Raw genomic sequence first — 27812 nt, 5'->3', positions numbered from 1 at the left:
TGAGAGACTTTCAGAGAAAATAACCTCAAAAAAAAAAAAAAAACAAAACAAAATTGCAAAGATACAAAAGTGGAATTAAAAGGCAAGACTGAATTTTTCACTTACTGGATATCCTTACAAACTTCTACCATACCCTTTCTTTTTGTTCTTTGAATTTGGATTAGTCCTGTAAATTTACCTCTGGAGGAATAAATACTTTTCCTAGTTTGTGCAAAAGATACATTCTATTGAGAAGGAATCTTCATTGCCAGAGCTCATAGAGCAGGCTGTGCTCACTGCTGTGCGGGAGACTTAGAAGAACATGTTAAGTCCATGGCCAGCCTGGGCAACTCACTAAGATCTGACTTCAAATGAAAGAGGTCTAGGGAGACAGGTAGCTGGGAGAGTACTAGCCTACAATGTGCAAGGTTCCCAGTGCCTAAGACAAAACAAAACAAGACACCAAACTACTTGGGTAGTGGTAACTCACACCATTGATCCCAGCACTCAGGAGGGATCTCTGAGTTCAAGGCCAGCCAGATCTACAGAGTGAGTTCCAGACAGAGAAACCTTGTCTTGAAAAACCAAACAAACAAAACAAAATTACATCATCCCCCAACCGAAAAGCACAACAAACAAACAAACAAACAAAACCCACCGCAAACAGTAAGAGAATCACTGAAACTGAAACCATCCTGAAAAACTGAACGCCTGCTTATCACAGTGACACCTTATGTCACTCTCCATTGGTCTTCTCCCACCTACCTGAACGTCAGCGTTTAGCATGAAGGCCTAATTCCAGAGTTCTATATACTGACAAGTTACTGTCAGACCTCACCTGTAGGACTGGAAGTTGGAAACCAGGAAGACTCTCTGGTGTGGTTCTGCTTTCCCTCTGACCTGAAGGGGAGGAGAGAACTGTCATTTAACTTACTCAGTTTCTCAGCCATGTTACTGAGGACCATAGCATCTAGGAAGCTCTAAAACAAAGACTACTACTTAGAAAGGGAAAGACAGCTTGTCACAGTGGTGTCTGCCTATAGTTACAACACCTACAAAGCAGAGGCAGAAGAATTATGGCCATAGACAGTTCAAAACCAGCCTTAGCTAAATGGAAAGACCCTTTTGAAAAGGTCCATACCTGTAACCCTGCACTTGGAAGACTAGCCTCAGTTACAATGGGAATTCCAGGCCAGGCTGGGCTATTTGAAACCTTGTCTCAAAAAAGCATTTGAGCAACGGGTAATGGTGTCTGTTCTTTTTATGATGCCAGTGTGGCTATAAATGATGGTTTGGGGACAGAACAATCTGAAACTTAAGTTTAATTATAAGTTGAAAAAGGCAAGATAAATATTTGAGTGAGCATTGAAGGTGACAACAGGGCTGGTGACAGAGGTACTTTAAAAAACACAGTTTTTTTTACAACCATTGGAACCAAACACCCGCATGTTCAGTATGGGATCTAAAAATCCATAGCTTATTTTTTTTTAACATTTATTACTTGTGTGTGTGTGTGTGTGCGCGCGCCCTTGCCATATACTCATATGATGCCCAAGGACAACTTTCAAGAGCTGCTTTTCTTCCTTCCATTATACAATTTTTACACCTCTGAGTCCTAGGGATCAAACTGTCATGAGGCTTGGCAGAAAGCCTCTACCTGCTGCCTTCTCACCAAATCCCAACATGAGATGTAGAAAAAGCCAGACCTTGTAGTATATGCCTGTAGTCAAACACTTGAGAAGTAGCTGCAGGATGATCACAAGTTTGAGGTACGCCTGGACTTCATAGATGGTTGAAGGCTATCTGACCCGCACAACAAGACCTGGCTCAGGAAACCTAATTTGTGGTTAGTAAACACTTTTCACAAGGCCCTGGTCTTGGGTGTGATGTCTAGATTGTGGAGGTGGGGATGGGGAGCCAGGCTATTCCTGAAGGCCAATCTGTGCATAATAGGATTCAACTGGTAAGAGGCTTGAATTAGTCAGGCAAAATTCAGACCATTCTCTTCATTGTAAAGAAAACTTGAGAACATTAACTTACCAGAATTGTTGGGAGTGAGGACTCTTGTGTGGCCTGAATCCCCACTGAAGAATGGCCTAAAAGAAACCCCCTGTCCAGAGGAGGCAGACGAAGGTCTACGGAATGGAAAGAAAAGCATCAGCAAAGCTAGAGTTGCACCAGCCCAACTGTAATCCCAGGGGTGGTGATCCACAGACACAGGAGGACCGAATCAAGTGCAAGTCCAGGCTGAGTTCCAAGATAGAATGACAGACCAAGACTTGTCTAAAAAACTAATCAACCAACCAACAATAACCAAGGTAAACTCAGTAGAGGAAAGGAAAGATAAGGGTAAAAGCACATGTAAGAAGTAAGCCTTTAGGCCAGAGAAGAGAGAAAATCCTGCCTACAACTGAGATGAAAATAATCTGATTGCATATTATACACAGTACTACTCTACTCAAAAAACTACAGATTATGAATGACAGTAATATAGGCCATTGGGCAAGAAACCCTAGGAATTCTGGCGGATATTTTGAGAGTACATCCCCAGAAAAGGACAAGAAAACTAGGCATGGTTGTGCTCACCTGTGTGACCCCAGAACTTGGGAGGGAGGCAGAGGAGGAGGATCAGGAGTCCAGAGGCAATCTGAGGTCAGTATGAGCTACACGAGACTCTGCCTCCAAAACAAAACAGAAAATGAAGTGCAATGTTACTTACCTATAAGAGAGGCTATGAGTTGAAGCTGGAGAAGGGGTTTCTGGAAAGCATAAATATGAACCAGTGAGATAATGCAGAAGGGATTCAGGGGCTAGGACAAGAGAAATGGGGCCAAAGATTTTCCACATATGTTCTAGGGTAAAGGCTTGTAAGCACCCCTTCATGGTGCTCTGGTCACTTTCTTGAGTTGGGAGGACAGGGCCCGTCACTGTCTGATGTGTATCAATGTGAGTATACTTCAGCTTTCTCTCTAAGATGGTACTGAAAAGTAGAGCTGAAGGAGAGACATCAGTGAAAAGAGAGTGAATCAGAGCTCCAAAAATGGTCCCCAGCATCAAAGGCCAGGAGGAAGCTTGCAAAAGCAGTCAGAGTTTCCTTTCAGTGTTCCTGAAATTATAAAGATCTGGTGGCAGTCTGGAGAATGTACATGAAGAAAAACAAAAACAAAACCGACAGTGAATGTGAATAGAACTCACATACCTATAGCAAACACTATAACCTTTCAACTATAGTCATGTCTCCTCTGGCTTCATGGTAGCTTTGAAAACCAACAGGCCATGTATAAAACAGGTTTGATAGTCACTAGAGGGAAGGACTGGGGTTGGAGTTCTTCAAAGCTGCCATCTCTGTGCATATGTTGTATGGTGTGCATGTGTATGCACACATATGTGGATGCCAAGTTGATGTCAGGTATCTTCTATTGCTCTGTACACTTTTAAAAGCAAGGTCTCACTATGTAGCCCTGGCTGATCTAGATTCACAGGGATCCACCTACTTTGCCTGCCAAGTGCTTGGATTAAAGGTATGTGCCATAACATCTAGCTAGTACCTATTTTTTTAAAAAAGGTTTGTTTTAAATTAGGTATATGTGTGCATATGAGAATATGTGCCCAAGTCATGGGATCCCCAGAGCTGGAGTCATAGGCAGTTATGAGGAGCTGTTGTGGGTGCTGGGAATAAGGGCACTATGAGCCCTTAACCGCTGAGCCATCTCTCCAGCCCCAGTACCTTATTTTTTGAAACAAGTTGGTTCTATAGAATTGGGAGCTCATTAGTTCTGTTCATCTAGACAGCCAAACAGCACTTCAGGGAACCCTCTTATCCCTACCTCTCTGATGCTGACACGTGCCACTGTACCTGGACTTCACGTGTGTTGGAGAGTCAAACTCAAGTACATGCTTAGGCCTGCCCAACTTGACAACATGAACCATCTTCCAGGCCCTCAAAGCTGCAGTTTTAGACAACTGCCATTATTTGAACTGTTTGGTTCCCTAGAAGACCTCACACAGGACTGTTTGATGACTTAGGACTAAAAAGCTCACCACACACCCTGGAGTACTGTTGAAAACAATTAGAGGCACTTGCTTTGGCTGCTTGAGAATATATCAGCTGGGGCAAATAACAGACTGAAAGACATAGAGGAAAACTTGGGGGGGGGGCGAGATGTGTGAGAACTCTGAGACGTCCTAACACGTCCAGGATCTAGACTCAGGACTGTGCACAAACGCAGGAGACAGTTGGAAAGGCCTAAACTCTCACCGTGAACTAACCCTGAGGCTATACATATGGAAGACCTCAAAGAACAGTCGTCAATTAGATGACTAAGTGCCAAAGTATGCAAGTTATGTGAATATAAAGAAAAGACTATGGCACATATAAAGAAAAAAATAAATAATCCAGCACTGAATTTTCCAAAGATCCAATCACCCTTTTAAAATACATTTAAAGAAGGCAAGTAAATTATGTCTAACGCACCGAAAGTGGCTTGGTGAGCTGTTCATCCCTTAAGAATATTTGTTTTGCTACACAAACCTGAGGGCCTAAATGTCTGGGTCTGATCCACAGAACCCATGAGAGAGAGAGAGAACTGGCTCCCAAAAGTTGTCCTCTGCCTGCCACATGTGCTCTAGCACTAGAGCTCCTGCCTGCCCCACCACTCCCTTATGTTAACATGCTAAAAGAAAGGGTGAGAATAGTGCTTTATCCAATCAAGAAAGAAAATGATACAAGGGGAGGAGGGATGTCTCGGCTAGTAAAGGGCTCGCTATGTAAACTTGAGGACCTGGGTTTGGAACCCAGGACCCATCCCAGGCATGGCATTGCAGTGTGAGCTTGTAACCCTGTCACTGGAGGGGACGAGAGATAGTCGGGTCCCTAGGATTTTGTAGCCAGGCAGTCTAGCAGAAATGGCAAGCTCAAGTGAGAGACCTTGTCTAACAAATTAACATGGAGCTGCACAAGGTCCAGGAAACACTAAGGAAGCTGGAATGAAAAAAACCTAAGACGCTGAGCGTGGGGAGGACATGCTGTTGTGTTGCATTCATCAACTTCCATCAGCAATGGTTACCTGAACAGGATGATACCTGTAAACAACTCCACTATGGACAGGGAGTGGGAAGGACTAGGAAACTGCATCCCAGCTGAGGAGTTCTTGGCAATTGAAGGGGCATTATTTTTCTTTGGGGATATGACAGGTAGGTTGCCTATATTCATATTGGCAGGGCTAATTGGACTCAGTGGATTATATGTATTTATTATTTTTTTAACTTATTTATTTATATGTAAGTACACTGTAGCTGTCTTCAGACACTCCAGAAGAGGGAGTCAGATCTCGTTACGGATGGTTGTGAGCCACCATGTGGTTGCTGGGATTTGAACTCCGGACCTTAGGAAGAGCAGTCGGGTGCTCTTACCCACTGAGCCATCTCACCAGCCCGTATTTTTTTAAAGATTTATTTATTATTATACATAAATACACTGTAGCTCTCTTCAGACATACCAGAAGAGGGCATCAGATTTCATTATGGGTGTTTGTGAGCCACCATGTGGTTGCTGGGATTTTGAACTCAGGACCTTTGGAAGTCAGTGCTCCTACCTGCTGAGCCATCTTGTCAGCTTGGTTATATGTATTTTTAAAAACAACATGAAAGTGGGAGGAAGGAGTGAGGTGATTGAGGGTAGATACGTATGTATGATCAAGATACATAAGTATTTTCATAAGTAGGAAATTATCAAATAAATTTTAAAAAATTTGGGCATGGTAGTGAATACTTTGATCACAGTGCTGGGGAGGCAGAGGCAGGTGGATCTTTGGAGTTTGAGGCCAGTCTGGTCTACAGAGTATGTTCCAGGATACATAGTAAAACCCTGTTTCAAAAAAAAAGGAGGAGGAAGAGGAAGAAGAAAGAAAGAGAGAGGGGAAGAAAAGAAAGGAAGGAAGGAAGGGAGGGAGGGAGGGAGGGAGGGAGGAATTAAGGTGACTGGGCTGGTAAGATGGCTCAGTGGGTAGAGCACTTGGTATCGACTCTGATGATTGGAGTCAAGCCCTCAGAGCCCACGCGGTGGAGGAGAGACCAGTTCTCGAAAGTTGCCCTTTGGCTTCTTCACGGACACTGTGGCTCGTTTGTACCCACATACATATACACACTAAATAAATTAGTAAATGTAATTAAAACATTTTTCTTGGGGGCAGGTGTTGAGACAGAGTCTTTCTATGTATCTTTGATTATCCTAGAATTCTATGTAGATCAGGCTGGCCTGGAACTCAGAAATCCACCTGCTTCTGCTTCAAAGTGCTGGGATTAAAGGTGTGTGCTAGCATACCCAGCTAATAATCATGTTTTAAAATGAGGTGGGTAGTAATTGAGGAAGATATCCAAAGTTAACCTCTGGACTACATAAAAGACAAAAATCCACTTTAAAAATATTCCTAGAACTGAGGTCCTTTGTATGTAAGCCCCAAACATATGAGAAAAATGCTGTTTTACACTTGGGTAGAGAAGGAACCAACAAAGGAGACTCTAGTGGAGAAGCCAAGGAAGTCAAAGGAAAATTTGAATTTAGAATAAGAAAGAAAAAAGTGAGAAATTGTTATTATTATTATTTGGTTTTTCGAGACAGGATTTCTCTGTATAGCCCTGGCTGTCCTGGAACTCACTTTGTAGACCAGGCTGGCCTCGAACTCAGAAATCCACCTGCCTCTGCCTCCCGAGTGCTGGGATTAAAGGCGTGCACCACCACACCCAGCTGTGAGAAATTATTTTAAGAAAGGATTAAAATTATTAATGCTGGAAAACAGCTCAAGGTCTTGTGGGAGAAGACTGAAAAATTTTCAGTGAATCTTGTGGTTTGGAATGAAGTGAAGTTGAAGGATGGAGGATAAATGAAAAAGTTAAATGGTATTGGGGAAAAAAATTTAAAGCAGCTAGTCATGGTGGCAAGGATCCAGAATCCCTCCCAGTACTTGGGAGGACAAGGCAGAAGAATTTTGAGTTCAAGGACATTTTGGTCTAAACAGTGAGACCCCATTTAAAAAGCAAAACTGACGAGTCGTGGTGAAGCCCACCTTTAATCCTAGCACTTGGAAGGCAGAGTCAGGGCGATCTTTGTGAGTCTGAGGCTAGCCTGGACTACAAAGCAAGTTCCAGGACAGCCAGGGCTATTACAGAGAAACCCTATCTTGAAAACTCACCCCCTAACAGAGACACACAGACACAGACACACACACTAAAAAAAAAACAAAAAAACAACAACAAAAAACAAATAAAAACCAAACAAAGCTGGCAGGGTGTGCAATACCACCTAACTTAAGAAAACAAAAAGGAGTATTCTCTAAGTGTTGCTTATATTTTGCTTCTTGTCATAACAGTCAATGATTAATTGAGCTTGCTTTTTTGAGACAGGGTCTCAAGTAGCCCAGGATGTAGCCAAAGATGACCCTGAACTCCTGATCCTCCAGCCTCAGTCTCCCCAGTGCTGTAGTTACAGATTTGTGCCACTATGTGCAGTTTAAGACATGCTGGTGATCAAGTTATGGCTTTATGTCACCTATGCACTCTACCAGCTGGGCCACATGCCCTCTCCCTGGCAAAGAGTCTTAAAAGTAGCAAGAGAGAAGTCACTCATCACAAATAATACTCAGCAAGATTAACGTTGACTTTCTCGTCAGACATACCAGGGACCAGAGAACACTCAAAGTTCCCAAAGATTATCAGCCAGAAGGAAACTTATATCCAATAATACTATCTTTCAAAACTGAAGGAGGAATTAAAATATTCCTATATAAACAAAAATTTAGACAGTGAACTTATCACTCTCAAACTTGCCTTATAAGAAATACTAAATGGAGTCTTTCAGGCTGAAATGAAAGGACACTAATTAGTAACTCAAATGCAGAAAAGGTAATTATATAGGTAAATACAACAAAAGGCAGTTTAAGTGCATTTTTCTTGGTAGCTTCTCCCCATCAGATTTAAAAGACAATTATATAAGGCAGTAACTTAAAATTTGTGTTGCTGAGTATATAATTTAACAAAACTATGAAGTTTTGGTAAGTATTGATGTTAAATGTGGTACTAACTTAAACCAGGTTTTTATAAATTATATTAGCTGTAATCTCTAAACAGTTTTGAATATGGTAAAGGAAATAATAAGAGATCTAAAGTGCTACACTAGAAAACAATCAGCTTACACAAAGGAAGGCAGTAATAAAGGAATTAACAACAAAATGATGACATTTATTGTGGTCTCCCTTCCCCCAGCCTGGAACCTGCCTGCTCTAGGGTGGAGCTACCGGCTCATTCGTCCTGCCACGCCCACTGCTGGAACCTGACCTTGCTGCCTGGAGGCACACACGTGTTCGTCCTGCTACTGGACCCTGAGTTACTTGGCGGGAAATTGGGTTCCCTCCCCCTTCCTTTATAAACTGAGTGTTTGGAAATATTAAATTGAGCCTCGATCAGAACTTGTTGTCCTGGCTTCATTCTTTTCTTCCGCCCTATCTAGTTACCTCTCTTTGCAGAGAACTGCCATTCTCAGTGAACCGTTCGTGTTGTGGACCGCGGGCGGGCCGCAACAATTTATAAAAGAAATAGCAAAATGGCAGTTCTTTCTTATTAGCAATTATAGCAATTATAAATGTATTAAAGTTTCCAATTAAAAAGCAGAAAATCAGGACTAATGCTGCTTAAGCCTGGAGACCCAAATCCAACCCCTAGAAACCACCTAAGGTAGGAAGAGAACCAACTCCACAAAATTGTCTTCTTACGTCCACATAGATGTCATGGTTTGGTATGCAGTCATGTGTACACATACTAAGTTAAAAGAAAAATTTACATAAAATCAAAACAGGTTGGGAATAGAGCACAGTGGTAGACATTTGCTGAGTATGCATTTGATCTTCAGCACTGATTGAAAAGAAGAAAAAAATGAAGGAAAGCAGAAAGCAAGCAAGGAAAGATAGAAGGGAGGAAGGAAAGAAGAAAAAGACTGTGTATTTATCTCAGTGGTAGTATGCTTGAGTCCCCAGATTCAATCCCCAGCCCATTATACACAGGGCCTTCCATGAAGAAAGCAAACAAGAAAACCCTAGTGGCTGCACTAGTAACAGACAAAACAAGACTTTAAACACATTGTTACTACAAACAAAGCCCATGTTTTACCTTTAATGCAGAGTAAGAAAACAAACAAACACCTTTCAGGTTACAAGCTGCTACTTTATGTGCTAGTGAGAGATAAAGCACTTGCTAAACCTAACGGCCTGAGTTTGATCCCTGGAACCCACACAAATGTGGACGGAGAGTCGTGACTCCACAGTTTTTCCTGACCTTCACATGTGTGTCATGGTGCAGGAAAGCAGAAATAAGTCACATCGTTACAGAAGACATTCAGTTTGTTAGCTTTCCTTTTAGACTTAATTTCTACTGCCATCTTGTGGCAATTTTGAAAATTCAAACTGCTTAAGTTATTCTGATCAGAGGTTTTTTGGGTTTTTTTTTGTTTGGTTTTTTTTTTTTAAGTAGAGGTAGAGAGAGATAGAGACAGAGAGAGGTAGAGAGGTAGAAGGACAGGGACAGGGAGAGAGAGAGAGAGACTGTTGTGCTATGGTACACATGTGAAGACCAGAAAACTTTTTAGTTGGTTCTCTCCTTCCATCTTTTAAAAAATGATTTATTTATTTTTATTTTATGGGCTTTGGTATTTCTGCCTGCATGTATGTCTGTGTGAAGATGTTGGTTGTCCTGGAACAGGAGTTACAGACAGTTATGAGCTGCCATGTGGGTGCTGGGAATTGAATCTGGATCCTCTGGAAGAACAGACAGTGCTCTTAACCACTGAGCCATCTCTCCATCTTTCTGTTTGTTGGGGGGCCGGGCGTGGTGGCGCACGCCTTTAATCCCAGCACTTGGGAGGCAGAGGCAGGTGGATTTCTGAGTTCGAGGCCAGCCTGGTCTACAGAGTGAGTGGGGGAACCAGACTTGGATTAGAAGGCTGTTACCCACTGGGCCATGCCTTTGATCAGGTTTTCAATGGCTATCCTCAACTTTTTATTTTCACACTCCCTGTTTCAGAAAAAAAACCCAAAACATTACTTGAAAAACTGTAATCCATGGTTGACTACCTGGAATCATTTTTTTTTTCAGGAAAAAATTAAAACAGCATTATATTATGCATAGAACACTAGAAATTTCTGGTATCTGGACAGAACATGCAGACTTCAGATCCTTCCCCCTACCCTCTCTCACCAATGTAAGAGTCTCCGGGAGTGCTCCTCACATGCAGACCTCTGCTTCCCTGACAGAAAAATAATGACCATTAATGACTCTACCCCGGTTTTCTATATTCCCAACTCCCCATTGTTTCTCAGTAACAATTCATTCACACATGTCTTATTCTCTCACATTGTTTAAATTGTTCTTAAGAGGAACCTATGCTCTTTTACTTAAAAAATGCCTGTGGCAGATACTGTGCATTCAGTTCTTGAACACTTACACTACAGTCACCACTGTTAATTCTGTGTCATTTTCTAATATTGAGTATCCAAAATAGGCTCCATATGGCATGAAAAGATGTGCTAAAACCAATATAAATTTAAGATTCTTGAATTACAGTCTTGTTTTTATTAAGCATTAGAAAGCTCAATATAGAAAAATAATATGGCCACTACTTACCTGTTCCACGTGACCCAGGCCAGCCACCGTGTAAGGGATGGACTCCATAGAAGAAGAGCGACTACAAAAAATGAGATAAAACAAGAATGCAAACAAAACAAAAAACAAACACAAAAATGGGTGTTACATTTGACTTGGCAGTAATTCTCTTCAGTTCCACTTTGAGCCACCTCATTCATCTTCCAACTTTGTTAACAGTTACAATGTTCAATAATAGGCTTTTTACTCACCTGACTACTTGGCTGCTATGCTGGGAACTGGGTCGTGGAGCAACTGAAAGAGCACAAAGTGTAGGGAAAATTGCCGTTAGTGTACACTCTGCCTCATCTGGCTAATTTGCTTTGAGTGGTTATTTGGCTATATCATATGTAAGATTAGCAAAATCATGTTATGGTCTCTGAGGAAAAAGCCAACTTCCATATGAGGAAAAGATATTTACTCATCTCACACAGATATCTGGAAAGAATTAGTTTTTGTTTTTCACCTGACTGTGATGGGGAAGTAATACCCACGGGTCGAGGTGTGGTTAACCTACAAGAAAACAAAAAGAAGGCAGCTTTGATCGCATGGATCAGAATTACAGGTCACACTAGCGAGTCAATCGATCATTGATTATAAAAACAGTGGCTTTGAGGCTGGAGAAAAGGCTCAGTGGTTAGAGCAGGGACCCCAGCTCATTTCTGAGCATCCATGTCTAGAAAGAAAGAAAGACTGGAAGAGCAGCTTCTCCTCTAAGCATAGAGTACTCACTCCGCTGTAGTAAAGACATCGCCACAGCATTCACAAGTCAAGGGGCCTTCTGAGGTTCCTTTACTCCATTTCCCCAGTGGAACCTTCCTCTACTTTCTCACAGACTAATTCTGGAGTCTTTTCTGTCTTCCTTCTTATAATAAATAGCATCTTACCAAATTTCTCAACTTTACATCTACTCATTCATTCATTTATTCATTCACCCATTCATCCAGCCAGTCAGCTAGCCATTCAACAAACATATCTATGTTCTATGCCTTAAGACTAAAACAATTAGCTACGCGTGATTCACAGGCTACTAAGAGAGAAGGTAAGACTCAGGCCTGGATAGATACCACCCAGTGGTAGAGTGCTTCCTTAGTAAGGCTTGAGATTTGACTTGCCAGGACCACGAAGGAAAAACCAAGCAAATCCAAGCACAACAATGGTTATGTATTATAATGCATATATAAAAATAAAAAAATTGAAATACTGATAGTAACCTCTGTAACTTCAGGAGTGCTATGTCTTTTCAATACATTCACCATTAAAAATATTTAGTAGTTGGTAGGGCACAGACTGTCTGTCTGCTGTTGTACACAGTCACAGTACTTAGTAGTATTGCTGAATGAATATTTATTGAATGAACAAATTCCAACTCCATTTGATAAAGTCATTATGGAGAAAGTAATACATGTTGGATTCTTGAAGGATTAGTAGAAATTTATAAGACAATAATCAAGGGTGGGCATTACAATCAGTATTTCACTTCAGAGCTGAGCATGGTGGCACATGTAATTCTAGTTACTTAGGAGGCTGAGTCAAGATCACTAGTTCAAAACCAGCCTAGGTAACTTAGTGAGGCTGTTTAGTAAAAAGAGGACTGGAAGGGTGGGAGCCATGGTGGTATGTACCTTTAATCCCAGCACTCCAGATCTCCGTAAGTTCCTGGATGGCTAGGGCTACATAGTGAGAGTCCCCCTCTCCATAAAAAGGGGGTGCTCTTGAGTACACTAGCTCAGTGGTAAAGTACGTGCAAGACCCTAGCCCCCAGTACCACAAAAAATAAGACAAAAATATTTCACTTCTGCCAGAGACTCAGGAAAGTAAATGATCAATTCATTGACCATTTTATCCATCATGGAGTCACACAGCTAGGAATGAAGAAAAACCAGCCAAAAGCTTTCCAACAGAAGCAAATGGCTAAGGATTAAGACGAGAGAAATGCCAGATATCATAAATTGTTCATTACATACTGTACACATGTGGCATATCATCATATACTTACGTACAATTATAAAACTGAAAATGTTTTGGAGAACAAATCAGAAGATTTCAAGGTAGAGGGCTAGTGTGTTAGAAACCCACCTGCTTCCATAGTAGCAGCTTGGAGATGCCTGTAGGTGGAAATGAAGTGAGGGAAGCTATAATTAAGGGTTCTAATTAGTACATTTTAGGCTGATTTGTTAGATAATTTATCTGCAAACTCCCTTAGCTAAGGCTGCCAACAGAAGGACAAAAAACTGTTTCCTTAGAAAATTGTTAGCTTTGAGAGAATAAAAATTTCGTTTCTTTTTGTAAAATCATACTGGGGAGCTAGGCATACAGCACATACATGTAGTCTCAGTACTGAGGAAGGGAGGCAAGAGACTCAGGAGTCCAGGCTAGCCAGCTCAGTAAGTGGGCTCAGTTGGGAAAAACGCCTGCTAGACCTGACTGCATCGATCCCTCGTTCCTACCGTGGAAAGAGAAACTGCTTCCTTAAAGGTACCCTCTGACAGACAACTGCACTCATGCACACATCACATACACATCATACATCTTACACACATACATACACCAGCAATAATACTAAACAAGCCTTTAAAAAAAAAGAGTTCAAAGCTGAGGGTATTTTAGACTCAATCTCAAACAAACAAACAAGGAAAAGATCTTGAGGTATTCTGGACTTCTTCAAAAGAAATGTTAAGGTGAAATACATTTCTTAATGAGGGATTCTCATCAGTAATTGCACGACTCGCTGACATCTCAAAATGGTCAAAATGTGCTAAGTATTGACGCTTTCAACCCTCCAAAGTCTTCTGTATCCTTCTGGGAAGCACTGCTCTATCGAGCCATCTAGAAAGGGACAAGGTAGCAAGTACAATAATAACAAAGAGTCTCCTTCAACTGGGGATGGTGATATGGGTGGCAGTCCTGGACCACAGAAGACTGGGACAGAAGGATTCTGAGTCTGAAGCCAGCCTGGACTACACAGTGAGAACCCTGGGGATGTAGCTCAGTAACTGGGCATTTATTGAGCATGTGAAAGACCCGGAATTTGATCTCTAGAAACCAAAACCAAAACATGTAAAAAATAAAATAAAATCTATTTCATTCACCTTTAGGATGTCTAGAATTTTCTTCAGTTCTCCATTCTCCTTTCTTAAGGCTGATAGCTCTCTAGGCAAAAGATGGACACAATCAGGTTCAGGTCACTATGATAAAAATTATTACTATTTTTTTACAGATTATTACTATTAATTTACAGATAAAAATTATTACTATCAACATCTTAGTTACTGCTTACTAAGAGGTTTTTGCAGATATACCAGGAGCTTTCATCAAGGATCTGGTGACTCAGGGAGAAAATGGCAGGATTTGATGGTAAAAACAAGTGAACAAAATAAACAGGTGTTTGGTATGACTTCAGGGGGGTTTGCATAGAATTCCACTTCTTGTTCACACACAGTCTTGGACTACTGATGTGTAAAAGTTTCTTTTATTTATTTATTTATTTTTTTATTACGTATTTTCCTCAATTACATTTCCAATGCTATCCCAAAAGTCCCCCATACCCCCCCCCCAATTCCCTACCCACCCATTCCCATTNTTTTGGCCCTGGCATTCCCCTGTATTGGGGCATATAAAGTTTGCAAGTCCAATGGGCCTCTCTTTCCAGTGATGGCCGACTAGGCCATCTTTCGATACATATGCAGCTAGAGACAAGAGCTCCGGGGTACTGGTTAGTTCATCATGTTGTTCCAACTATAGGGTTGCAGATCCCTTTAGCTCCTTGGGTACTTTCTCTAGCTTCTCCATTGGGAGCCCTGTGATCCATCCAATAGCTGACTCTGANCATCCACTTCTGTGTTTGCTAGGCCCCAGCATAGTCTCACAAGAGACAGCTATATCTGGGTTCTTTCAGCAAAATCTTGCTAGTGTATGCAATGGTGTCAGCGTTTGGAAGCTGATTATGGGGTGGATCCCTGGATATGGCAGTCTCTAGATGGTCCATCCTTTCATCACAGCTCCAAACTTTGTCTCTGTAACTCCTTCCATGGGTGTTTTGTTCCCAATTCTAAGAAGGGGCACAGTGTCCACACTTTGGTCTTCATTCTTCTTGAGTTTCATGCGTTTAGCAAGTGTAAAAGTTTCTAACAACTAGGTCTTTGAGAAGGCTCGGTGGAGAAAGGCCTTGTACCAGATCTGATGACTTGAGTTCAATTCCCTGAACCCACATAGAGAAAGGAGAAAACCAACTTCACGAGTTGTCCCCTGACCTGGCAGAGGTATGCAGAGGTCAAAGGACAACACACATCCATAAATAAACATTAAATAAACAATTTAAGTTTTCAACAAAGATTCTAGTTTTTTCATTAGCATTTTATTTTATGTACATTGGTATTTTGTTTGTATGTATGTCTATGTAAGGGTGCTCAGATCCCCTGGACCTGGAGTCACAGGCAGTTGTGAGCCACCAAGTGGGTGCTGGGATTTGAACTTGGGTCTTCTGGAAAAGCAGCCAGTGCTCTTAACTGCTGAGCCACCTCTCCAGTCTCAAAGATTCTGTCTTTTAGCTTAAGATTTCCAAAATGCATGTTATATTTCAGTGTTATCTGTATGAGTCAGCTGTATCTTATTTCACTGAAGAGATGATTTTGGATATAATGAAGTAAAAGAGAAATGCCATACAGTGAGGAGAGTCCATGGAGTGAAGAATGAAAAAATAAGAGAGAGCAAGGAGAGCAACCAAGACTTTCGCCCCTGACTTCCTACGACAGTGAACACACAGAGGGCCTGACTCCCTACGACAGTGAACACACAGAGGGCCTGACTCCCTACGACAGTGAACACACAGAGGGCCTGACTCCCTACAACAATATGAACACACAGAGGGCCTGACTTCCTATGACAGTGAACACACAGAGGGCCTGACTCCCTACGACAATATGAACACACAGAGGGCCTGACTCCCTACAACAATATGAACACACAGAGGGCCTGACTTCCTACGACAGTGAACACACAGAGGGCTTGACTTCCTACGACAATATGAACGCACAGAGGGCCTGACTCCCTACGACAATATGAACACACAGAGGGCCTGACTCCCTACGACAATATGAACACACAGAGGGCCTGACTCCCTACGACAATATGAACACACAGAGGGCCTGACTTCCTACGACAATATGAACACACAGAGNACAGAGGGCCTGACTTCCTACGACAATATGAACACACAGAGGGCCTGACTCCCTACGACAATATGAACACACAGAGGGCCTGACTTCCTACGACAGTGAACACACAGAGGGCCTGACTTCCTACAGAGGGCCTGACTCCCTATGACAATATGAACACACAGAGGGCCACGTTCAGTGCTTACATCTGGAAAGGGCTACAGCTTTACTCAGAGAAAGAAAAGGTACTAGCTGGAGATTTAACTTGGTGCTTACTTGTTCTGGCTGGCCGCCATTTCCTGGGCCTCCTTCACAGCTGCTTCTAACTTTGTAACTCTGTCCTTATAAAAGGCCATAAGAAGGTCTGTTTGTTTCTTCTGGAAGCACCACACCTACTAGGAAAAACGAGGTCGTTAGCAAAAACTTGTATTAACGCCTCCATGTTACTTTTGACTATAAAGGGAAATCCACTAAGTCATAGTTTAGAACCGGTCTTCTCCTATAGCCTTTAGTATAACTTGTAACTCAGGCTGGAGAGATGGCTCAGACGTTAAGAGCACTGACTGCTCTTCCAGCGGTCTGAGTTCAAGTCCCAGCAACCACATGGTGGCTCACAACCATCTGTAATGGGATCTGATGCCCTCTTCTGGTGTGTCTGGAGACAGCAATGGTGTGCTCATATACATAAAATAAATAAATAAATCAATCTTTAAAAACAATAACTTGTAACTCCCCAAAACTATAGAGTTCACAACTACTAGGGAGAGCCAAAGCTTTCCGTTTTAGGCCACTGGCGGTCTCTTACCTTAGTGAGAATATTCTGGCATTATAGAATATTATATACATATAATACTTAGACTGTGCTATTTGAAGGTTGTTTGTGCTGTTTCAGTAAAAAGTGAAGCTGTGACTAGGTGTGATGACACACACTCATCATCCCAGTACCCAGGGGGAAGAGGAAGAAGGATGAGGTGTGTGAGGCTAGCCTTGGCTGGCCACAATGTGAATTTGAAGCTGGTATGGGCTATGAGATCCTGTCTCAAGGAGGAAGGGCATAAAAGAATATTTCTGATTTTTGTTAAGTTTTCTGATTTATTTCTGGATATAGGCGTATAACTTTATCTCTTGTGTCATTTTTACCATTCGCTACACTAATGTACCTATCACAGGATTGTTGAATCAGAGTTAATATTTACAAAGTGTTTTGCTGTGTCAGACTCTATTTTGAATACACAGCAGAATTTATGTCTCATCTGCTTTTTCACTGATTTGACTATAAACCCTTTATCAAGGGCCCTTCCCTGGGTATGTGTACTCTTCTCGTGATTTTTTTTTCCTCATCTGATTTGCTTATAAAGATAAAATTTTAGAAAATTTGAACAGAGCAGAAGCAGAGACAAAAATTCCTTAGAATCTTAGGAATGGTCTGAAATGATGGAGGAGGCGTTTGGAAGTAATAGTTAGTATAAATCGATAGCTATGTAGTAAGACACGGTACTCCCAGCAGTCTAGTTCTAGCTGTGGGATCAACATGGAATGAAATGAGCTATTATAAGGCATTTACAATCTTAGCTGACTTTGACAGTTCATGCCTATGATCATAGGTCTTATGAGGCTGAGGTAGGAGGATTGTTGAGGCCAGCCTGAGCCACATTAGTGGACTGCAAAGCAAGATCCTGTGATAAAAAAGGCAGGTAGGCAAGACTGGTGAGATGGCTTCAGTGGGTGCTCTGGAATGCACACATAAGCGTACATACACTACACACACACACACACACACACACTCTCACACACTCATACATTCCCCCCACCCAGTTATTGTTCTATTGCTGTGAAAAGACACCATGGCCAAGGTAAGTAACTCTAATAAAAGAAAGTATTAATTGGGGCTTATTTATAGTTTCAAAGGGTTAGTACATGATTATCATGGTAGAGAGCATATCGTCACACCAGCAGGCATAATGCTGAAGAAGTAGCCAAGAGCTTACATCTGGATCTACTGGGGGGCAGGCTTCAGAAACAGAAACACACTGTTTTTTAGGTTTCAAAAGCCCACAGTGACGTACCTCCTCCAACAAGAACACATACTCCGGCAAAGCCACACTTCTTAAACCTTCCAAGCAACTCACCAACTAGAGACTAGGCATGTAAATATCTGACTTTATGGGAGCTATTCTTATTCACACCACCACAAAATGCAATCACATCAAAACTTTAAAAAGAAAATGTACAAAACTTTAAAAATTAACAAAAAAAGGGAGACTAATCATAGCCAAATCCTACCTTAGTCCAGCTACTGCTCACTTTGAGACTGCCAAGGGTCACAGGTACACTGAGACTAGACACTACTACAGAACTCAAGGAGCCAGATTAGATTATGGGAGAGCCCTCTGACTAGTCATAAGCAAGCCTTCTTTGCCTTCTTACCTCCACCCCAAAGTGAAACCTAAATCTTAGATGCAGCCACTGGTTATGTAGCAATTTTCTCTTTGATAAAACCTCCCATCTTTGAAAGAAGCTCTTTAAGGCACAGGAAGGCCTAAAGAGACATGAAACATTTCATCCTGCAGGGAACCTCTTTAAAATTCAGCAAATAACTCAGCTTCAGGAAGTCCCTGAAACTGACCAGACTCACTAAGCCCTATCGTCCTCAAACTATGTATTAGTGAGAACTGCTAAGAGAACCTCTCAGATAAGGGAAGCTACTTGGAAGAGGCAGATGAGCCAAACTGCCTGGAAGGGCCTCGGACCAACTGAGCTGCCTGGAAAAGACTCCACCCTGTTAAGTAGATCATTTTCTAAGCTGATTGCTTTGTTAATACAGTAACCCAGAGCAGATCATAAAAGTTGTTATACTAGTGACACCCCATCTAGATAATGCAAGGGTTAATATTATAACACTATGTGAAACGACTGACTTCCAGACCCAGACGCCATTCCTTCACCTCTACATTTAGGATCAGACAAGAAGTATTAGAGTCTTCATGTTATAGACTTTTGCTCATTTCAGAAATTATAAAATTGTCAGGCTGGTGGTGCATGCCTTTAATCCCAGCACTCAGGGGGCATGTACATCTTTGTGAGTTTAAAGCTAGCCTGGTCTTCATAGCGAATTCCAGGCCAACCAGAGTTACATAGTCAGATTCTAAGGAAAAAAAATGTATAAAATCTAGCTTACAGATAATAACAGACTTTTTATAAAACTTACTGGAAGTCACTATAGTGACAATTACAAATTTTTTTTTATTTTTTATTTTTTGGTTTTTCGAGACAGGCTTTCTCTGTATAGCCCTGGCTGTCCTGGAACTCACTTTGTAGACCAGGTTGGCCTCGAACTCAGAAATCCGCCTGCCTCTGCCTCTCGAGTGCTGGGATTAAAGGTGTGCGCCACCACGCCCGGCTCTTGTTTTTTTTTAAAAACAGAAATATTATGAGAATATACTTTCGTTTTGATCCCAGGTGTAGGGATGTGGGGATGCCTGGTACGAAGCAGCTCGCTAGGATTTGTCTGGTGCTCTAACAGAGATGTGGTTTTGCTAGCTGAAGATAGTTTTTGCAACTGTGTGACGTTTGAAATTCTGGGAACTTTTCAGAGGATATATGTTAGATATTTGATCACACAGTGAACCCTGGGATTGTATACTGGAAAACCCTATCTCTAGTTGTGGTGTGGTTCAGCCCCAGCACACACCTTTAATTCAAAAGTGTTACTGGATATTTGATCACACTGTGAGAGTGTGTAGTGGAAAACCCTGTTTCTAGTAACGGTGCAGCTCAGCCCTAGAACATACCTTTAATACAAGAGCTTTCTGTTTACTGTAAAAATGATTGAATAAAATCAACCATAGGTCAAGAGATGGAGCAAGCAACCTGTCAACAGGGAGTAAACAGGAAAAAAAAACCCAGAGTGAGAGGAAGTCAGAAAGATGGAGAGATGCAATGGAAACAGAAAGGAGGGACATTCAGTTGGGTTTTTAAGATAGTATGGAGAAGGTGAACTGTTTTGGTTTTTTCCTTCTGAGACTTCAGATGAGAAGGAAGACCAGCTGCGTGCTTTCTCTGACTTTCTGAGCTGGCAGGCTTTTACCACAGTGCCTGACTCCTGAGTCTTCATTTGGTAAAATGCAATGTTTGGTATTTTGTTTTAAAAACAACAGGTATGGAAAGGTTGGGGCCCTGAGAGGTGAGGTAGGTGGTTGTTGGTCATTGAGGGAGATTGGTTGTAGTCTGTTAGTAGTCATGCTCAATGAAGAAACAAATTAGATTCAGGGATCTCTCTCTCCTCTAAACTTTCTCTGCTATCTAGTCAAAGTGGTGAAACGGGGGGGGGGCAAAAGAAGAACCCACAACATAGCAAACACCAGCTACACTGCACTCTTCTGGGATTTCAGTCACCCAGGGTGCAGGGTAGTTTAAGGTATTTTCAGATCAATCCTTGTAGTGCTTATGTTTGAGTAACTCTTACTGTACTTAAAGTGATGCTGGCAATTTGGAAACACCAAAAAGAAGCCATGAAGTGCTTCTTTTAAGTGAAAAGGTACAAGTTCTCAACTAGAGGGAGAGGAGAAGAATGTGTGGAAGTTGTTAAAATTTTGCTAAGAACAAGCATACCCTTGTGTCTTAGGGTTTCTATTGCTGTGATGAAACACCATGGCCAAAAGCAACCTGGGGAGGTAAGTAACTTAGCTTACATTTCCATATCACAGTTCATCATCAAAGGCAATTAGGACAGGAACCTGGAGGCAGGAGCTGATGCAGAGGCCAAGGAGGAGTGCTGCTTACTGGCATGTTCCAAATGGCTTGCTTAGCCTGCATTCTTTTAACCTTAACCCAGGGCACCACCCTAGGGGTGGCACCACTCACAGTCAACTCTGTTCTCCCACATCTATCATCCATTGAGAAAATGTATCACAGGCCAATCTGGTGAGGACACTTTCTCAGCTCAAGTTCCTTCTTCCCAAAATGCCTCTGGTTTGTGTCAAGCTGACATAAAACAAGCCAGCACATCGTAAAACTGTGTAGAAGGAAAAAGAAATTCTTCCATTTTTGCATTGTGAATCTCTCATTGTGCCTAACTTACAAATTCAACTTTACTATAGGTTTATGCATACAGAGGAAAACTATAGCACATATACATTTCAGAACTATCTGCTGTTTTATGAATCCACTGGGGATCATGGTATTCCTTGTGGCTAAAGGAGGACTGTATTGTTTATGGTTCTTAAATTAGGCATTATCTCTCTATAAAACAGGTGGATCTTGATAAACCAAACGGAGTTGGCATTAGAGACAGGAAAGAGCTGAAGAAAACAGCAGCAAAAAAGCAGATTAATAATTTTTAAATCAATTTTTTAAATAATTTCAAAATTATTCTATGTAGCCCAGCTGACCTCAAACTCATGATCTATTTCTTCACTATTCCAAGTCCTGGTGTCATAAGCATATACTACCATGCCATCTTCATATTAGTAATTTCAAAGTAAATATCTTATAAAAATAAAACCAGAAAGGATCTCTTTATCATTATGAATAAAACTAGCATGTTTAAAGTTGGCTATTCTCCCTCTTCTCCCTCTCCACCCTTCTTGGGCAGTCAAATAAACAACTTAGTTTGGACTTGGTGGCATGAAATTTCTGCATGAATGGGTCTATTTGGTTCGGTCTGTTGGGCCTATGCAGTGGCTCAGTCTAGTCCAATAGTCTTCTATACATTTTATCTATCATTTTATTTAACACATAGAACATACTTCTTTTTACTTTGAGACTAGGACTTACTACATATCTCTGGCTATCCTGGAACTTGCTATAGATTTGGCTAGCCTTTAACCCACAGAGATCTACCTGTCTCTGCCTCTCCATAAAGGCACCACAATGCCCAACTAGGACATAACTTTTATTTATTGAGGAGAGCATTGTAAAACTTCAGTTCTGAGTTAGGTCTATCAAAAGTCTGGGGAGAGAGTAAAGACACCTGAGAAGAGCTGTTTATCAGCTTATATCTACAGTGACAAGATAACCGCAATTACCTACCTATGAGAAGGAAGGGGTTTTGGGCTCATTGTTCCCAAGGTTATAGTCTATGCTTACCAATTGTATTAGGTACTTTTCTGATGCTGTGATAAAATGCTATGGCCAAAGGAACAAACAGAAGAACTTGATCTATGCTATGGTTGCAGAGTGAACAGGAAGCTGAGGGTTTACCCAAGAACCACAGCCTAAAGGTGAGTGAACTGGAAGCAAAGGCTCTGGCTTCTTAGTGCCTATCCCTAGTGATGGACTTCCTCCTGCATGGTTACATTTTTTAGACCCCCCCCCCAACATCATCAACTGGGAACCAAGTGCTCAGAAATCTGGAGGGGGGGGCATTTTCATTCAAAGACCGCACCAAGTAACCAACTTCAAATGGCTGGCAGGAAGAGAGACAGGAAGGGACAAGGATCTCCATGTTCCCTTCAAGTTCATGTCAATTATCTAACTTACTTCTCCTAGCCTCACTTAGAACAACACAACACAAAAACACCAGGGGCTTGAACTTTATGTGGCTGATGATGCCTTTGCACTTCTGATTCTCCTAGCTTCACTTCCTGAGACCTGGAATATAGGCATGTATCACTGTGCTCAGTTCTATGGGGTGCTGGGGAGTGAATCCAGGACTTCATGCATGCTAGGCCAACACTATCAACTAAGCTATTGTGATGGCTTGTATATTCTTGGACCAGGGAGTGGCAGCATCTGGAGGTGTGGCCTTGCTGGAATAGGTGTGTCACTGTGGGTGTGGGTATAAGATCCTCCTCATCCTAGTTGCCTGGAAGTCAGTCTTCCACTAGCAGCCTTTGGATGAAGATGTAGAACTCTCAGCTCTGCCTGCGCATTCCTGCCTGGATACTGCCATGCTCCCACCTTGATGACAATGGACTGAACCTCTGAACCTGTAAGCTAGCCCCAAGTAAACGTTTTTTTATAAGACTTGCCTTGGTCATGGTGTCTGCTCACAGCAGTAAAACCCTAACTAAGACAGCTATATTACCATCCCAAACTTTACCTCCTGTAGGTTTCACATACTCTAACAGTGACATAGACAGGTGGCCAAGTGTTTAACATATGAGCCTTTGGGAGACATCAGTTTCCAAACCATAGCAGAGGCATGGTTATGGAAACAAAGTAGGAACTCAGCAGATTCACTATGTATTTTTGTTGTTTGTTTGTTTGTTTTGTTTTTTGCTCTGGTGTTGCTTATTGATTTTTTTACACTAATTTATTTTGGGAGGGGGCACATGTGGCCATCAGAAAATAGGTTGAAGGGTTCTGTTTTCTTCTTTCACCAAGTGGATTCTGGAGATGGAATTCAGATCATTAGGCTTGGTTGCGAGCCTAGTCTTTAACAACTGAGCCATCTTTCCAGGCCAGGTCATTCCACTTAGAAATAAATGCTCTACCCACTGAACAATCTTACTGGGTCCCAACGTGGGTTATCAAAACAAAGATTCTGTCTATAAACTAATATGTTTTAGGAATAAACACTACTTGTAGCACTGTTGTTATTATTAGTAGTAGTATTAATTTTTTGCTTTTGAGACAAGGTCTTAGAATAGTCCTTTCTGGCTTGGAACTTGCTATGTAGACCAAGCTGACCTCAAACCTGCTGTGATCCTCTTGTGCTAGAAGCCTGACAAAAGTGGCTTTTTAAAAAAGTGGCTTTACTTTTTAAAGTTTTCTTGTGTATATGTGCACATATGTGTGTGTGCTTGTGGAGGCCAGAGGTTAATGGTAGGTGTCTTCTTCAACTTCTTTCACCAAATTTGACTTTACCATTTCCACTACCACAGCTGGCCTATGATGGCCTCTAGGAAGCCATCTGTCTCTGTCCTCCCCGCTGCTCTGCCCAGTGCTGATGTACCTGACTTTCTCTCTGGGTGCTAGGGATGCGTGCTCAGGTTCATAGGCCTGTGCAGCGGCAGCATGCACTTTACTGACTGAGCCCCCAAGTCCCTAATTCTAATTTCTAAGGATGAGTTTTTATCTGGTTAAATATTTATTGTCTCAAGCAGTTTTTAGTGTTCTGAGCACTTGTAATAGAGTTGGTAAGTTTTCGAGAGTTATTTTAAGGTTACATAATTGAACCCACATCTTCCAGAAGGCAGCAAGTACTCTTAATCACCTAGAAATCTTGCCAGTCTCCCTGACCTCCAGAAGTCTCACATTTATTTACTTGTGTGTGCCATGGACTGTGTATGGAGGCTGGTTCTCTCCTCCCATTACGTGGGTCCCAAGGATTGAATCCAGGTTCTCAGCTTGGTGGTAACTGCCTTTGCCCACTGAGCCATCTTTATAGTTCCAGGTCTTATATTTCTGAAGTATATTTCAGAGTTACAAGACTAATGAAACAGAATTTGATTTTAGAAGTATTTCAACTGGAAAAAACCTGCCAAGAAAATGACAGCATTAGCATATCAACACTTTGAACCATATGAAGGAGTAACAAGTGCGTGCAAAGTTCACCATGGCAGCATCACACGGATGACAGCAGAGTGACACGAACTTCTTGTGAAATACAGCACCGCTCAAGCTGTCTCGCCTCACCTCCCCCAGATTCAGTGATGGAGAGCAGGCCCAAGGAGCACAGCAAATAACCCCATGAATGCAGGAAACAAAATCCATGTTATGAACAGTAAGACAAAAGACCATTTTATTCTTTAATAATAAAAAGAAATAAGGTAAAATTTATAGTTAAAAGATACTTGAGAAATAACAGCCAACTGAAATTTTACACTTTATTGAAACCTAACTCAAACAAACTCTAAGAACAATCAGGAAAGTCAGGCATGGTAGTGCACACCTTTAATCCCAGCACTCAGGAAGCAGAGGCAGGAAGATCTCTGTGAGTTCAAGGCTAGCCTGGTCTACACAGCAAATTCCAGGACAGCCAAGGAAACCCTGTCTCAAAAAACAAAACAGCAACAACAACAAAACCCCCAAAGACCCCCCTCAAAATCATGAGATAACTGAGGAAATATGAATACTGTGTAATTATTTGACAATATTGGGAAATACTTAAGAAAAGAACTCTCACTTTAAGTGACACACATGAAATATTTACATTTAACATGATAAAATGCCTGACTTTGGATAATTTGGTTGAGATTTTAGAAGATAAGGGGAAAATCTGGCCATCAGCTTACAATTGGTGAAATAAGATGATTAGTAATGGAAATTCATTACATTGTACATATATTTTCTCTGGTTTAATATATTTTATGTTCTCTATAACACAAATTTAAAGTTAGGCATGACAATGCATACTCATAATCTCAAGTATCCAGGAGGTTGAGGCAAGAGGATCACAAGCCTGAAGACTACGTAAATATTTAATGAGATATTGCCTCAAAATAAAATTTAAAAGGGCTGGGGATGTAGCTGAGAGGTAGAGACTATTTGTTTATCTCCTTTGAATAGTCCCAGTAGTATAAAAAAGTTTTAAAACTTAAAACAACAACAAAACCCCTCTTACTTGTATTTCTGTGTCTGTAGATAGGTTTGTGTGGGGGCCCATGGAGGCCAGAAGAAGAGCTAGAATTACATGGGTGCCAGGAACCAAATGCAGGCCTTCTGGAAGAGTAATGCATGCTCTCTTAACAACAGCTATCACTGCAGCCCTTCAAAACTACTGATTGACTGGGGACTCTTGTACAGTATGGCGATGTATGTATTTTGTCTTTGTCACTGGTTTTAACACAGAGGTCCTGACATGGTTTGGATCCTAAATATGCTTCAAAGGTTCTTGTGTTGAAGACTTCATCATCAGTCTGTGGCGTTATTGGGAGGTGGCAAAATTCTGTGAAGCCTCCTGGGAAAGGGTTACTAAAGGTAAGGCCTTAAAAGAATATGGAGCCCCTACCTTCCCTTTCCTCCCCTTCTCTCACCATAAGATGGAACTCTGTTGGTTTGAAGTTAGCCTGGACTACTAGTGTTCCAGAAAAGCCAGGATTTCATAAAGAAATCCTGTCTCAAAAAAACAAAAGTTATTTAAGAGATTTTTTAAAAATGTTGCAGACCAGAACCAAAATATCTTGTGCTGTTTTTAGTTCATTAAAAGTCATTCATTGCCCACTTTTATGTCTGACCTGATACTGTCTTTGTGACTACTAAAACCTTTTAAAATGTATCCTTGGCAGACCATTATCTACCAACAATTTCAAAGGCTAAGAAGGTTGAGAGAAAGCACGTGAGACCAACAGCAGAATTTTTCTTGCTTTTTTGCTGTAACTCACCTACCTGTGTTTTCAACCAATGTACTGGTAAATGCCTGGCTTTATGACTTTGTCCTAAAACTTATAAAGCTTTATGCAAGCACTTCCACATGAAACCTGCCCCTCAGGGGAATCGGAACCCGTGCTGCCAGACTGTGGCCACTCATATTTATCTTGAGTAAACTGGGTTTTTATACTGCCTTTGAGGTGATAGCTATGTTTTGCATTGACATTAAGTTGATTTTCTGAAGAATGCAGTGTGTCATGAACACAGTTCCTAAAATCCATGGCACTGTCCTCAGCGAAAGTAGAATCCCAGCCCCTTTCAACCATGTCTGAATGTGTGTTAATGAGGTGATTCTTGATGAGATGGAGTTGGCTGCTTGAGAAACCAGTACTGATTAGAGGGTTAGAACTCTCAGCCCTAGTCCTTCTCCTTTCTCCGCATATCGATGGAAGGGATAAAGGCTAAGAGTGTAAGTTCAGTCACCAATGGACAACTATTTAATCAGTGACACCCAGTGAAGGTTTGGGGCGCTTCTGAGTTGCTGAACAAGTTAGAAGGTGCTAAAAAGATGGGTCTGTTGCAAGAACAATACTAAACATCACATGGAAAAAGAAAAACCCGGATAGCTAAACAATCTTGTACAATGAAAGAACATTCAGAGGTATCACAATCCCTGATCTCAAACTACACTATGAAGCTAAAGTAATAAAAAGCTCCATGACATTAGCATAAAAAGAGACAAACAGATCAATGGAATCAAGTCAAAGTCCCAGACATAAATCTACACACTAATGGATGCCTAATTTTTTGATAAAGAAGCCATAAATATACAATGGACAAAAAGCATCTTCAGCAAACAGCCTGGTCTAACTGGATGTCAGCATGTAGAAGAATACAAACAGATCCATATCTATCACCCTGTATAAAAACCTCAGCATAGGGGGCGATAGTTCCAGAGTCAATACTGTGAGCCACAATTCTCAAGCCTTCTTGCCCACCAATGCCAGACTTCCTCCAAGCCATGAGATAATCAAAGAGGAGTATGGAGTGACTGAGCTGGGGGAACCCAACAACTCAGCTGTTGTGAGGACCACTGTGATCAACATGCCCAGAGAGTTCCGTGCCTGACCATGTGGCCTGGTCCCTGTTCAATACACTCTTCTTCAATGCCTGCTGCCTGGGCTTCATTGCCTATGCCTACTTTGTGAAGTCCAGGGACAGGAAGATGGTGGGCGATGTGATTGGATTCCAGGCCTACACCTCCACTGCCAAGTGCCTGAATGTCAGCTCCCTGATCTTCAGCATCCTTATGGTCATTATCTGCATCATTATCTTCTCTACCACCTCTGTGGTAGTCTTTCAATTCGTTTTCACAAAGAACGCCACAATCTGGATTCTAGCTGCCCTGAGCTCCATGGTCCACATCTGGCCCTCCCCCTAGGCTGAAGCTTTGACCCTTTATCCTATGTGTATGCAAATGTTACCTTCACATATCTGTCCACAGTGGATTAAATAAAGTGCACGTGGTGGCAAAAAAAAAAAAAACAAACAAACCCAACCCTCAACATAAAACCAGACATACTGAACCTAACAGAAGAGAAAGTGGGAAAGAGCCTTGAATGCATTGACACAGGAGACAATTTCCTGAACAGAACACTGATAGCATAAGCACTAAGACTGACAATAAATGAGACTTCATAAAACTGAAAAGCCTCTATAAGGCAAAAGGACAAAACA

General features: G+C 41.6%; 1 protein-coding gene and 1 pseudogene across 2 annotated transcripts in view; one reads left to right on the top strand and one right to left on the bottom strand.

Moving 5' to 3' along the window:
* Rnf212b (ring finger protein 212B) overlaps positions 1–27812 on the bottom strand; it is a 71583-nt gene that overhangs the window by 2786 nt on the left and 40985 nt on the right. For both annotated transcript variants that reach the window (XM_029469303.1, XM_021182410.2), the window contains 10 exons: positions 16098–16213; positions 13758–13818; positions 12745–12773; positions 11132–11178; positions 10878–10920; positions 10648–10708; positions 10222–10270; positions 2699–2738; positions 2020–2114; positions 818–879 (listed from right to left, as the gene is read on the bottom strand). In XM_029469303.1, the coding sequence (XP_029325163.1) occupies positions 818–879; positions 2020–2114; positions 2699–2738; positions 10222–10270; positions 10648–10708; positions 10878–10920; positions 11132–11178; positions 12745–12773; positions 13758–13818; positions 16098–16213 (603 nt within the window). The remainder of the gene's footprint in view (positions 1–817; positions 880–2019; positions 2115–2698; positions 2739–10221; positions 10271–10647; positions 10709–10877; positions 10921–11131; positions 11179–12744; positions 12774–13757; positions 13819–16097; positions 16214–27812) is intronic.
* On the top strand, positions 20472–27516 carry LOC110309614 (annotated as a pseudogene).

Source organism: Mus caroli, chromosome 14 (assembly GCF_900094665.2).
Source record: "Mus caroli chromosome 14, CAROLI_EIJ_v1.1, whole genome shotgun sequence".
NCBI lineage: Eukaryota > Metazoa > Chordata > Mammalia > Rodentia > Muridae > Mus > Mus caroli.
Note: the sequence above shows the minus strand (reverse complement) of the source record. Positions and strands in the feature narration are given on the sequence as shown.